Below are 14,655 nucleotides of genomic sequence, written 5' to 3' on the forward strand. Positions count from 1 at the left end.
ACGACCAGCTCAAAGGGGTCAAAGAAGAACTACCCGAGGTGGACGGGGTAGATATTCAAAAGCCACAGCAACAGCAGGTGCCTCTTTACCATCGGCATCTGCATCAGCCGCCCCCAAAACCACTCTGAGGACTTCCCTCACAGGACACCTGTAGGAGGCAGGTTGACTCAACATCTGGCGGTATGGCAGGCTATCACGTCAGATGCTTGGGCATTGGAAACAGTTGCCCAAGGTTACTGCCTGCCTTTCCTACGTATACCTCAGAGTCATCCACCGGGGATCAGCTCTCAGAAAGCTCCTGATCCGCTCCTCTTGCAGGAAATTTGGGACCTGCTAGAGAAAGGTGCCATAGAACGGTTACCTGTAGCGGAGAGGAACAAGGACTGGTACTCCCCTTACTTTCTCATTCCAAAGAAAGACGGAGGACTGAGACCCATCTTGGACTTGCGAGAATTGAACAAATTCCTCAGAAAAGACAAATTCAAGATGGTCACTCTTTCTCAGATCCTCCAGGCCCTTCAGTTCCAGGACTGGTTGGTATCTCTGGGCCTTCAGGACGCTTATTTCCATGTGCTTATCCATCTCAAACACAGGAAATACCTGAGGTTCGCAATTGGCAACTCTCACTATCAATTTCGAGTGCTGCCATTTGGGCTGACCTCCGCCCCGAGGGTCTTCACCAAGTTAATGTCGGTAGTGGCTGCAAGTCTAAGGAGGGAAGGGATTCACGTTTACCCCTACCTGGACGATTGGTTGATCAGGGCTGTTTCTCCGGAACAAGCTCAGATCCAGCTAAATCACGTGTGCCACTTCCTTCAGACTGGGCTTCTCCCTCAATTTAAAGAAGTCACAAATGATACCATCGCAGAGACTCCAGTTCATAGGAGCGATCCTAGATACTTCCCTGGGAAAAGCCTCGCCACCAGAGGTGAGGGCTCAAGATATTCTACAGATGGTTACCAAGTTCCAGCATGCCCAACGTCTCCCAGCCTTCGACTTTTTGAGGTTGCTAGGCCTCATGGCATCCTGCATTTTCCTAGTGCCAGAGGCTCGCCTGAGAATGAGATCCCTCCAGTGGGCACTGAGGACTCAGTGGTCACAATTCTCAGGGAGAATGACAGATCTTCTTCAGGATCCCGGCAGGGTGGCTCGAGACCTTCAGTGGTGGGCCTGTCAGGAGAACATTCTGAAAGGAGAACATTTTTGGCAACCCTGGCCGGAGATAACAGTAGTCACGGATGCCTCACTCACGGGGTGGGGAGCCCACGCCAACGACTTGACCATCAGCGGTCGTTGGTCTCCATCGGAGTCCAGTCTACACATCAACCTGTTAGAGCTGAGAGCCATCAGACTTGCGCTGAAGGCGTTCCTGCCAGCTGTACAAGGGAAGAACGTCCTGATAATGACGGACAACACGGTGGCCATGCATTACCTCAACAAAAGAGGAGGCATAGGATCACTACCCCTGTGCAGAGAGGCGATGCAGCTCTGGTTTTGGGCAATCCAAGAAGGAATCTCTCTATCGGCAGTTCACCTAACCGGAGAGAAGAACTTGACAGCGGACGCTCTGAGCAGGCAGAACACAGTCTCCCATGAGTGGGAGCTAGCTCAGGAAGTCCTTCAAGAGATCTTCGCCCTTTGGGGAACCCCTCAGGTAGATCTGTTCGCCACCAGCCTAAACAGGAAATGCAACCTGTTCTGCTCAAGGGAATTTCCCCCGAGAGGAGCTCTGGGAGACGCGTTCATAGTGGACTGGGAGTTTCCGCTTCTGTACGCGTTCCCACCGGTCCCTGTCATTCCTCAAATGATCAGGAGGTTGAGAAGATTCCGGCGAACCATGATCCTAATTGCCCCGGATTGGGCCAGGAGAACGTGGTACCCGGACCTTCTAGACTTGTCCATCTGCCCTCCAATTCGACTTCCACTCAGAGAGAACCTACTCTCACAGAAAGGAGGTCAGGTTCTCCATCCAGACATCACAACCCTCAACCTTCACGCTTGGCTTCTGAAAGGTTGAGGTACAAGGATTGGGACCTCCCTGGTGATGTTATGGAGGTGTTGCTTTCGGCAAGGAGGCCAGCAACAAAGTCTTTATACCGCTGCCGTTGGAACAGATTTTGCAGCTGGTGTAGAGAACAGAATATCAACCCTTTTTCATGTGGTACACCAATGGTTTTGTCCTTCCTACTATATTTGGCAAATTCAGGCCTTCAAGTTGGCACCATTACGGGCTATCTCGCAGCGCTATCCATCTTTAAGCGTACTGCGGAAGAACCATCCTATTTCAAATTACCCTTGGTAATACAGTTTCTAAAGGGGTTAACCAATGTTTATCCCCCAAGACCATTCCAAGTTCCCCTATGGGATTTAAACTTAGTACTAACTTTCCTGATGGGTACACCTTTCGAACCTCTCCATTCTTGTTTAAGATTCCTTACCCTTAAAACTGTTTTATTAATAGCACTTACATCTGCTAGAAGGGTGAGCGAATTACAAGCTCTTTCTTGTAAACCCCCTCCTACAATATTTCACAAAGACAAAGTTGTCCTGCAAGTGAAGCCTAATTTCCTCCCAAAGGTGGTTTCTGAATTCCATATCACTCAGAAGATTACCCTACCATCTTTCTATCCTCCTCCTCACCCGGGGAAAGAGGAAGAGCGGTTACACAGGCTAGACCCTAGGAGGGCTTTAAGTTTTTACATTAGTAGACTAGCCAGGCAGACCAGCTGTTTGTAGATTACACAGGTCACAAGCTGGGGTTACCAATAACTAAGCAGACCATTTCCAGATGGATCATTCTAGCCATTCTGGAATGTTATAAACTGGCAGGGAAAGAGCCCCCTCAAAACCTTAGGGCTCATTCGACCAGAGGTATTGCAGCTTCATCGGCCCTCAAAAGAGGCGTGCCGGTTAAAGACATATGTGCGGCCGCTACATGGTCGTCTGTCCATACCTTTACACGTTTTTACAATCTGGATTCCTCCTCCAGTCAAGAGACTAGGTTTGGAAGGGCTGTACTGCATTCTATTCATCAATAGAAGACAGCGTGAAGTCAGTACTCCCTCCTCCGATAATAGAATACTGCTATGGGAGCCTATCTAAGATGAGGAATATGTCGGAGGACACAATCCCTTCGAAGAACAAGTTACTTCTTACCTTGTAACGTTCTTTCGACGGGATGTTCCTCTGACGTATTCCTCATCGACCCTCCCATCCATCCCCGCAGTTCTACTTCCCTTGTTGTTGCAGCTTACACTCCTTCAGGGTGATTAGTTAGTCCAGAAAGTATTATTGTGGGCTACAAAACGGAACTGAGCAACGGACGCTGCGCGCGGCCTTTATAGGCAGGATGACGTCGACGTCGATACGGCGGCTGTCGAAGGACATCGACTCGGAGGACGTCGACGCGCAGCGCCCTCTAGAGAAAAAACTTTCCGAGGCCAGCAGAGCTGGAAGGAGATATCTAAGATGAGGAATACGTCGGAGGAACATCCCGTCGAAAGAACGTTACAAGGTAAGAAATAACTTGTTCTTCTAGCAGCCTGTAAGCAAGTCTGGTACCCATTCAAACTCGGATGTATTGTCAGCCAATGTTCCTGTATGCACATTATATTGTGCTTTCCTAACATTACTCCCAGCTGTGGGTTAATAAAGAGAGAGTTGTGCCCTCTCGAATTCCAAGACAATAAAGCTAAAGGAATCTCTGCAAATAAAGCAGCTTAGTATGAGCAGGATTGCCCCTGGGAACTGTCAACGTTCTTGTTAGTCGGGACCAGTCCTGCTCCACAAAATTTGCAGAAATGCAAGATTCCACAAATTTGACTGCTCTTCTCTGTGTCCCTATGTAGAACGGTGATCTTTATTACCCTTTCCCCTTCGAAAGACCTCTGTACTCCCATATCACAATTCCCCTTCAGGGGTGAAAAAGTGAGTTAAACAATAATGAAACCCAGCGTTTTCAGAGTAGGGATTTCACCTTGAGTAACATCCGCAGCAATATTGCACTCAGTGTGCAAAATTACATTAGTACGCAAGGAATCATTGAACTCCACTCTTAATGTCTTTTGTTGAAATTGTGTGCAGTTTGGGAATCTCATTGAACAGGGAAAGAATTGTCGTCCTATTCAATACCAACCGTTTATCATTAAACACACTTTCGACGAGGAATCTGTGGACTGAAGATCTCATCGGGGTCGCAACTGGCCGATCGCCTCTTCCTCCTTGGGGGCCTATCAAACAAGGCGTATACTCAGAACCATTGATCTCATCTTTTGACCCCCTGGTGCCCCTTAAAATACTAGACACGTTATTCTGTTCACCCTTCGAGGATTCCTTAGGTTTATTACTCTGAATAGTCAAATGCTCTTGTAATTGTAAATGTTATCAGTCCGCCTTGTAACTGTTCGAGGAGGAATAATCTACACGATCCGAATCAGGGAAATGCATTGCAATCTGCCCAACGGCTGTAACGTCTTCAGATTTCTTAGATGAGTAACCTGTAGCCATTCTCAGACGAGCATGTAGTTGTTCAACCTTATTAGCGGAATGTCTGTGATGCTCATACCAGTTTTGGCCAATTCCCTTATGAAGTCCCGATCCCCAAGTGAGCTGCCGTCTGTGTGATACATATCGCCTGAAATAATAGTTTGCGGAGCAATGAAATCAGTTTGTACTGATGCACACACTCAACTGTTTATGGAGGTGATCTCATCAGTTAATTGTAGTGTCAAAGGAAATTCACATTGCATGGCGGTGGCTTTCGTCTTTGTCCGAGGAAGGGCAGACTCAAATAGGACCACGTTGTCCAATAGGCCGATCGCAGATGCATAATTATAGGCGCCGACATCGTCGGCTTCCTTTTCAGAAAAGCTGTCGATAATCACCTAGTCACAGGCTTGACCTTAGTTGTTGTAGCTACCGATAAGGTCTTTTTTATTTCTGGCCAAGAATTCCTGAATAGTTAGATCCTCCACAAATTCTTTAGATGTTATATTATTATTCTGCACTTTACTATTTTTAGGTTTCTTACCTTGAGACTTTGCTATATTTTTCTGCTTCTGCATGGCCTTTTTTTGTGGATGCATTTGAACATTCGGAAGAACCACGCTCTGTTGTGATGGAGAAGAGGAGATGCATACTTGGGACTGTTAAGTGGCACAGTCCGCTACCACAACTATGGTAGAAGGGTTGAGTGTCTTAGTGCAAACAGGAGAACAATGCAAAGATTTGCCAGGCAGGTGTGAACTGCCTGGAACGATCAGAAGAATCTGACTGGCCTGTGTAAGGTCAGACGGCTCTGGGCATTGTTGAGTCGTTTAGCCTAAAAATGTGCCTTTTACTCGTCTTCATTGAAGGCACTCTCCAATTTCTTTTTGTATAGTGCTGTGTGCATTTGAACCTCCCACTAGATTCCTTCGTAAAAAGGGAAACAAACAAGGAAAGCACATTATTTAAAGCCATCAAAGCTTTTTGTAGACCGGGGCAGACTTCTACTTCGATCTGTAAAGTTGTTGCAGAGTGCCATTTAAGATGTTTGGACAAGGAATAGAGGCATATGACGTAATCGTTATGTCAGAATCCTCTCCATTACCTTATATATCAGAATAGGAGGAGGAGAGTGAGAGCAATTACCAATTGTAGAACCTTGTAGGTTTTCTTGCGCATCCAAAATGTCTGCCATTTCCATGTCCGATTCCTGAAAGTTATAGGGAACATCAATGGCACCCCCAGCTGCCACTCCTGTTAGTCGCTTTAGGGTTAGCAGCCATAGAATCGGGTAACATGTTTTTTCTAGCTTTTGCCTCACCTTGCATTCTAGTGCCCAACACTGATCTGAGGTAGTCAGAACTATCTTCACCAGGTGAAACGGGCAGGGCAAGCTCCCTTGCCATCTCGAACATTTGTTCAGCAATGGACTTAACAAATGTTTCGAAAGGATCTGCAAAAGTACATTATAACTTGTTGGCAGGGGAAGTCAAATGCAAAACTTACGGTCTCAATCCTTCGCACTCAGTAGGCGGAGCAGACAATGGCATGTTCACTTGTCAGCATGAACACCCGATAAAGAGATGTAAGAACCCAAGCTGCTAAACAGCAGTGCCCAAAAAGGGGGTGTGGTAGCTGAAACACCATGTAAAATCAGATAGCATGTGGTGAGAACAGTGTTCTCTGCTAAACTGCTTCTCACACTTCTGCGCTTAAGTCAGATTTGAACTGTCTGCCATTTCTCTTTTCTATCATATCCGCTTGCAGCCCAACTCTTAAAAACGTTTTTTTACCATTTCCTCCTCAAAATTCACAGTATCAGTATAGAAGCAGAATCACTGGTTTGGGATTGAAAGGTGGCAGGTCTTATGGCAGAATTCAAACCCTCCAAAAGGGTTGATGGACTATTGCTCTGATTAGCACTTGTGTGTAATATATCCCCTTGCTTCTCCAGACCATCACTATTGCGAGTTTTGAGAGACAACAGGATGTGCCCCTGCCTCCATATCCTCTTATCACCTCTTCTGCCTCTGGGATTTTCTCATGTAGTTTTCCAGATATATCCTCAAAGTAAGCATCAAGCGAGGCATTCTTTCGTTTAATAAAATTGGCACAGTTAAAACAGGTCTTCTTGTCTGTCCTATGTGTGATGAATCCTGCAGAGTCATCACCAAACCCCAGCCTAAAGTCTCCCCCCCCCATTTGGCCAGGGGAAGGCATTCCGCTACCTGAGCATAACCCTGGGGGTGGTAACATGAGGGAAGATCACATGGAAGGGGACTTGTGTCAATGGGAGTGGGAGATCTCTCTAAATGATTCCCCTAATGTTCCTAACGCCGTTTCTGACATAAAAAACATAATGGACTTCAGGTCCCATAATGCTTGTGGTACTGGGACGCAGAAGAGGGCTTCAGAGGAGACACAGTATAATGAGTGGTTTAGTTGTTGTGGCAGAAAGCACCTGAGTGGGAACTTTAAATGTATAAATGAGTTTCAGGTGCAGGTAGAGGGAGGAGAAGGAGAAGCTGATTGTGCAGTAGTGGCAGCAGTAGGACTAAGGTGGGAGGCGCTGTGGAAGCAGAGGAAGCTTGGCTGTGCAGAGAATGCACAGCGGGAAGTGACTCTAAAGAAGCTACGCCATGTGGGAGACGAGCTCCTGACACACCGTGAAGTGCTCCGGTACAGCAATTACACTGGAGATCACACAGAGCTGTCGGAGCTCCTTTGAAGGGCTGCGTGTACCGTGGCAATCAAACCAGAGTGTGCCCGAGCGTAGAAGGAGCCGAAGGGCTCTGCAACAACACCCGCGAGTCAGAAGGAGACACCAAGGCATACCAGTGAGTTATCCTAAAGCAGGTGACCCCAGTGTGCTACAAAAGAGACCGCTAGGTGAATTTAATGATTTTCTAATACCGAACACATGAAATAAGGCAGACTGGGCACAACTTGACTTACAAGGGGTAGCAATTAGAGGCCAAATGTAACCCGCATTGCCAAAGGCGTAGAAGAAACATAAGGCAAACTGGGCGCTGCTCTCCTAATGAAGGATACCTGTTGGGAGACCATTGTAAACTACATTGCCAGCTGCCAAGAGGTTGCAAAAGCATAAAACAAAGGCTGAATGAGAAAAACGCTCCTTGTAAGAGAGCTCGAGGGGGAGAAAACTGTAAACTGCATTGCGCACAGCGAAGCAATAAAATATTACAGAGACAGCAAGGAAGCAGCTTCCCTTTTATGGAATACCAATTTGGGAAGAGCTGCAAACCACTTTGTTAAAAGTCAAGATACTATAAAAAAAGCAGTTATTGTTCAAACCTCCTCGCTCAGAATCCAGGTGTGGAGAGTTTGGGAGCAAGTATTACCACCAAGTACAATTGAAGTTTTATCCTGGCAGGCGAGTGAACCAGGAAAGGGACCATTAGTACTTAATCCTGGCAGGCGACTATAACAGAAAGAAAGAAGACAATGATTTAAAGTACTGTGGTTGTGATAAAAAGGTATGTTGCAAAATAATTGTTGACTCCATCACCTTATCTTAATGAACTATTTTATTCCAGGAGGTATTTCCTTTTGAAGAAGTATGGTATGCCAACAATTGCTTGGTATTTGAGGAAAAGAACAATTGTCCTGAATTATGAACTTATGTTTTGAGGAAACTACTTTAGTTTTGCCAAGCAAGAGACTGTGGAGCATTAACAGTTGTTTTGATTTCTGCAAGTCTGAGGAAGAGGGATATTCACTTTGCTAATCAAAAGGAAACATTTAAAGGAAAATACCTCTTGTGCTAACTTGAATAGAACTTTGTTATTGCACAGAACTTTCCTGAATTTGAACTTTGCTCAAAGTTTTCCTGCATTGATCCAAGGGAAGCGAGTCCAACCCTGGTCACATGGAGTACTTTCTAAAGCTTTCGAGTTTGAATTGATATGTTATTTTGAGGAACTTAAGACAGCCAAACAAACCTTATATAATGTTGATGTGTATATAAGTGTGTGAGTCGGATACCTTTTGGACACTAGGTCAGTTTTCTTTAGTCTTAGTTTGTTAGCCAGGGACACCCTTATTAGGCTGGGGAAAGATAGGCGTTTGTCTCACCCCTTTTTATTTAATAAAATGGCATCTTGTGAGAAAACTTTACCTTAGTGTCTGTCTTGCATTTCTGGCCCCTCACATATGTCTGACTTCCCACAGGGCCCACAAGGTAACCTACCGGCTTGGGTTGGCCACCCCTTTGTGAAATCAGCACAGGTGTGTTATGTTTTAGATCCTGGTGGGGCTCATACAGCTTTTTTGTCTTCTGTAAGTGTGATTGAAAAGTCCCCCCGAAGGAAGCAGAGTCCCCCCCAAGACTGTTAAGCATGTAGTAGTATGTGGGAGCCACTTGCAAGTGAGGTTGACGAGCCCCAGAAAGTTGGACTCACTCAACACATGGTTGTGGTTTACTATGCTGTCCTCGAACCACCACAACCCCAAGTTTGCAGGCATCATGAGTTCTATAATCTGAGCAAGGGTCTGTGATGGAACCATTCCATTGTTAGGCAACCGCCATGACAGGGCCCTTGACTCTAAGGTGGCATCATGGGTCTTTATGTACTTGACCCACAGGGAGATTGGGAGGAGGCTGGAAAGATGATCGAGATGAAAATCAGAGGCAGGGAGAGATTGCAGATATGTTGGGAGGAGGGGAAAGGTGGAGGAAGGAAGTGGAGAGGAGAAAGAGATGGATCAAATGCAGGTGGAAGAGACGAGTTTGAAGGAAAAGAGTAGAGAGAAAAACATTGGCTGTGGAGAAAAGAGGGACTGAGGACGTTGGAGGAGAGAATAAAAGGAAAGTGGGCAGATACTAATGTTGTGAGACAGAGATGGCTGTATGGTTTAAAAAAGCTCTTGGGTGGGAGAAAGCTAGAGGGGGGCAGAGAAACACAAAGGCATCCAACTTTGTCCAGGTCAGGAGGGCCAAAAAGATGATGAGGAGACTGGAGGTGATGGGAGGAGCCAGTAGGACCCAAGGTGGACCAGGGTCATTATAGTTGGAAGCAGGCTTTAAGCAGCTTTTGTCAAGTGGGGTAGGAGCTGGTGTGGTCCAAACCTAATCACCCCAATGTAACCCCCTTCCACCACTCTGTTTCTTGTTCCTTGAAAACGAAAATAAAGATACCCCAGTATCAGTACTTCTATACCAATGGTTAGGCATGCTAATCTCTCAGCAATGCCCTAAAACAATACTTGTAGTCCTACATTTATACATCGATGGTTAACAATATAAGTGCAATTAATGAATGCAAGATTACATGAGTTTGTAACCAAGATCAGCAGTACATCTTTTGTGAGTTTTTTCTCTAAATCTACTTTACAAAAAGTGTTTAATGGCCAAAGAGTGTCTTTGGGTTTGAAAGTTGTGTAATAGTTGGTCCTCATTGGTGGGCTTTAGTATCCTCCTCGGTATTTACTTTGAATGCAGATTACTATTGTTTGACAGAATAGAAAACATGTAATGCTGCCATGCTATGGAAGTGAATTTGTCACAGGGGAACATGTACATTTCACTTTTACTAAGGAGGACTAGCATTGCTTGCTGTGCAGTCAGACTGCAGCTTTCTCACCTCTGTTCCCAAGCCAACTATCAGGCATCACCCAATGGGAGCCTTCCAGATGGTCCCAGGGGCTTAGGCACAGGTCTAGGAGGGCTGACGAGCTGACTCCATTAGCAGAGAATCACAGTTCTCCCATCTGATGCTTATACTGCAGTGGGTACCTTCTTTTATCCCCTGCCTATTTAATATTTGTGCTTCTACATATTTACTATTAAACAGGGTTAAGTCTATAAAAAGGGGCCGGATAATCAGTTTGGTGCATGTACAGTCTCCCCATGCGGGTTATTCGGGTGCATTTTGGAATACGGAATGGTGTACATATCTATCAAAGTTCTTCACATGTTGGGAACAACATTAAGTGACTGTTTAAAATGTGCACATTAAAGTGCTTTCCAGTGTTGCGCCTCATAAGTGGGCATATACAGCCCAAAAACAGCCAGGCAGAATAACAGGTGCCAGGCCTGGAGTGTTGAAAAAAGTGGTGTGGGGACCCTGGTCTGTGGAGGCCCATGTTATAAGCAACATCATTTAGAGTTGAAGCAGATAGAACAAGTGAGCGAGAGGAACTCATCAACCAAATCCATATGACGTTCGACTAAGTGACTATGCACAATTTTTTATGGCAGTGGTTCCCGCCTATAGGAATTCCCAGGGCCCCCTCTCGGCTAGGCAGAGAGGTTGACCCACACTATCCTTCTCATCTCACCTTGAAATGTATAGGTCTACCACTTCTGGAAAGCCCACCTGGACAGTCGTGTTCTGGGGCTTATCCCGAACACGAGCCTCTGGAGGCAATTTGGTACTCAGATGGGGCTGATGACAAATGACTTAGCTGAAGACGTTTTGAGAGGGAAATGGAGAGAGTAGCCTGCTAGTCGCACTGCTTAGGTGTTTTCAGCAAACCCAAAATGAATGGAGGTGGAATAATGACTGAAGTCATTTGAACCCTGCAAATGTATTCCACGGGCAAGGCTGTTCAGGAGTCTCCATAGCGCTCAGAATGCAGCTTAGCCTGATCCCCCGTCCTGACTGTATAAACTCTAGGTTGCTTTGTCCTCCTGCAGAGGTCTGTGTGCAATCTATTTCCCCATCCTGACCAGGGGGAATATCTCCCACTAAGATTCAAATGATTATTTAGGCTGAATGCATGTGCTCCTCGTGTGTTTATATTGGCCTCGCCCTGAGCATCAAACATTGGTGGAATAAATTGTGTAATTCATGTGAAGGGGGAACGGTTCAGCAAACTCTAGGCTTTCACATAACGCAGTAGACAATAAAGCTTCCTGTGAAATTGTTGGAGTCTGAGTCCTTCATGAATCAAAGCGTATATAAATGTAAACAATAAAATTGAGATATTAACTACTAGGTCCCTGTCCACCTCGATAGGACCAGTAGTTGAGATCCTGGAGGACAATGCTTCAGTGAGTGTGTCCCATTCTTCAGCATTTGGGAAGTAACACATTAGTAACATTGCATCCTCAGAGGTGCAGTGTTCCCACCGCATTCCGCACATTTTGATGAAATTACTACTTTGATATACAGGACAAGGCTGTAACTGTATCCCCACCATTGCTGAAGAAAGACAAATCAGAGGGAGGAGGGGGCACTCTATCCTTCCCCATGTGGTCTCACAAGGGTTTTGTGCACTCAGGGCTTTTAAGGCTGTCCTGTGTCAATGGGCTCGTGGGGTGGGGGCAATCTAAACCCCTAAGCCTGGTCTGCAGTGATTGTCCCTTGACATGTGATGGGGATTAAAGTGGGGGACCATTCCCCATACCATCCCCAAGCCCAGCATCGACTGGCTTGGGGTGGCAGTTGGCCCCCTGAGTCACTGCCTTGCTGGATGCCAGAAACGGGCATTGGACCCCATTACAGATTATACAGATAGTGCTAGAAAAACTGAAGGAGTTTGCACATTCACTTGGTTGGCCCGAAACCAGCAGAAAGCCTAAATACATCACTGTCGCTACTTAGCATCAGAAGTCTGCTCCTTTGGCATTCCTGCTAATGTATGTTTAATATATACACATAATTTTGTGTTTACTGTATTTGTATGTGGGTTATATATAGCACAAACCTAGGTATGACGCTACAGAGCGCTATACATTATGTTGGCAGTGACATATGAGGGAAGGATGAAGGGGTTACAATATGTGGCACTGTGTAGTATTTATCACCCATATGCTACATGGTTGTGACCAACGTTTTTGGCACAACCAACTCTTGTACAGTTCAGTAAGCTAAAATTGAAAAGGGGCCAGGTTGTACAATTTCTTAAAGGGCTCTAAGAAACCCACCTCACTAAATTACATGCTACTTGTGAGGTGCCTACTGAATAGTGTCCCACACCTGCAGTGCGGTGCCAGGAGGGGGCTAAATCACCCCAGTACTCACATTAGGTTACATAGTTTCATAGTAGGCATGCGCACCTTCCAAGATCCTCCGTCCGCGTAAGTGGTGCAGACAGTTGGTAGATGATGCTAGTAGTCCAGCTTCCCAAATTGCTCAGCTCATTGCACAAATATAGTGTGAACGTCTCCAAACTAAATGCTCTAGAATTGAACAGCCCTCCCCTGTGTAGCCTGCCTCCCTGTAACATTGCATCCAAAGGTATTTATTAGGGGTGCATGTTACTGTGTATTTGATGTACACCTCTAATTTGAAACATGACTCTCTTATCTACACGCTTGTTAGCCAATGTGTATGCCTGTCCAATGGCGCTTCTTAATCTCTCTTCTAATGTCTTTATCCATCAGGGCCGTTTGTAGAGCGTGGGCTGATAAGCAGTGCAACAAGTGAAGCCTTGCGGTTTAATTTGGAACAATTTCTTCCACAGCTCGGAGAAGAGAAAACTGGCAGTGAAGTTGAACTGTGAAATTATTCTCACCAGTGTGATTTGTTAAACGTACACTTTATGATGAATAAATTGTATGGAGTATTTTGTAAGATTGTCTGGTTTCTTTTTATTTTTCATTTTAGGATTTGCTATTTTGCACATTCCCTACATTTATAAATAATAATCTGCAGTAGTACCTTTTATGGGGTCCACATTGTGAAAATAATTACTACTGTGCATGTCTCTATATGCCAACAAGTAGTTCCAGTAGTCATGGTAGCTGCCTCCATTCAAGGCAATTGTTTTTGTAAATGGAATTATTAAAAGGACCCACTGGTCGTTGAGTAAAGATATTTTCCCCTGCGTCCCTCACCAAATTGTTGACATGACCATATGTTCTTACAATTATTATATAAATCACCAAATATTGTGGAGTATAGTGTGCAAGCTATCTAAAACTTACCTGGAAATATAAAGGGAGTGTATGAGAGCTTGGAGTGACTCCCACAAGAAACGTAGTCCGTTGTATATGAAATACATCAAATGTAAATGGTTCTAGGCAGATCCAACATTTCTAGCAGTCCTTGAGGGTTGGGTAGAGTCTGGGGGTACAAGTCATAGGCTTACGTCCCGTCCCCTTTCCTTCATACTGCATGGGCGTCCCTCGCTAGGGACGGGAGACGGAACCTTTTTCACCAAAAAAAACCTTCTTCCCCTTTAAATTTAGAGGCGTTCGTGGGTGCGGCCCTGGGAACATGTCTGACCCTGACTCTGCCCACCGGCACCACTCCCCAGTCCCCTTTTCTGCATCGACGGGAACGGGCCGATTTCACTAGCGCTCCTGGGTTTGGCTTCGGCCATGTAATACCACGTGCTCTTCCCCGGATACTTTTTTCTGTCTTTTTGTCTTCTTTTATCAATCAGGTACTCTGTCCTCTGGCGCCACACTCCTCCCCGGCGCATGTCTGCTTCAGCAGGCGTCCAGCCCGCAAGGGGCTCTTCCCTACATCAGATCCCCACGCTCTTTGCCTCTGCTGCCTTGGTCCCGACCACGGATGGGAAGGTTGTAATGCGTATGACGCACTTTCTTTGCATGCTCTGAAGAACAGACTAGCTAGGTGGAGGGAGCTCTTTGAGAAGTCGCCTCCAGAGGACTTGAAGGACTTCGTCAGACAGAAGTCAAGGCCCAAGGGATGACCGCTCTTTTCCAACGCACCCCGCAAGGGTGATTCCTTCCCAAGGAAACGCCAGAGCGGGAGGAACCTCTCAGGTTCTCAGACCAGCACAGGTACCGAGGCTCGTTCAGCTACCAGCCGCCAGTCCGAGGGGTCCATAGATCCATCCGGAGACAATTCTGAAGGACCACTAGGTTCTTTTACCGGGTGTACACCCGAGTGGCTACGCCCTTGTATCGGCAACATGGCCGAGGGGGCGCCTGCACGCAGCACTACCGGTGACTCTGCCGAGGGTGACTCGCCTACCAGGTCGATGTCATGATTACATCCAGGGTTTCTGGTTTAAACTCAGGAGTTCAGGCCAGGTGGGATTCTTTGTATAGATCTGTAGGCTTTAGTTGGGTGTTAACTTGGCAAGCATTGCATATTCTCAGTTCACAGTATTAAGTTAACCATAGACTTCCATAGGGACTCAAAAGTATACCAGTACCCCTAAGATGGCAGCACTGTGGATCACTGATAAGTTATAGTAGAGAACTAGACATTGGCCATTGAAGGCTACTTA

The 14,655-nt window shown here is 46.0% G+C and overlaps 1 protein-coding gene across 2 annotated transcripts in view; it reads left to right on the forward strand.

The window, feature by feature from the left end:
* Positions 1–13,025, forward strand: part of MRPL1 (mitochondrial ribosomal protein L1) — a 658,446-nt gene extending 645,421 nt beyond the window's left edge. For both annotated transcript variants that reach the window (XM_069626339.1, XM_069626340.1), the window contains one exon: positions 12,836–13,025. In XM_069626339.1, the coding sequence (XP_069482440.1) occupies positions 12,836–12,954 (119 nt within the window). In that variant the 3' untranslated portion in view covers positions 12,955–13,025. The remainder of the gene's footprint in view (positions 1–12,835) is intronic.
* Positions 13,026–14,655: the final 1,630 nt, after the last annotated feature.

The sequence above is a fragment of the Ambystoma mexicanum genome, chromosome 6p, assembly GCF_040938575.1.
Source record: "Ambystoma mexicanum isolate Mex_15411 chromosome 6p, UKY_AmexF1_1, whole genome shotgun sequence".
Classification (NCBI taxonomy): Eukaryota; Metazoa; Chordata; class Amphibia; order Caudata; family Ambystomatidae; genus Ambystoma; species Ambystoma mexicanum.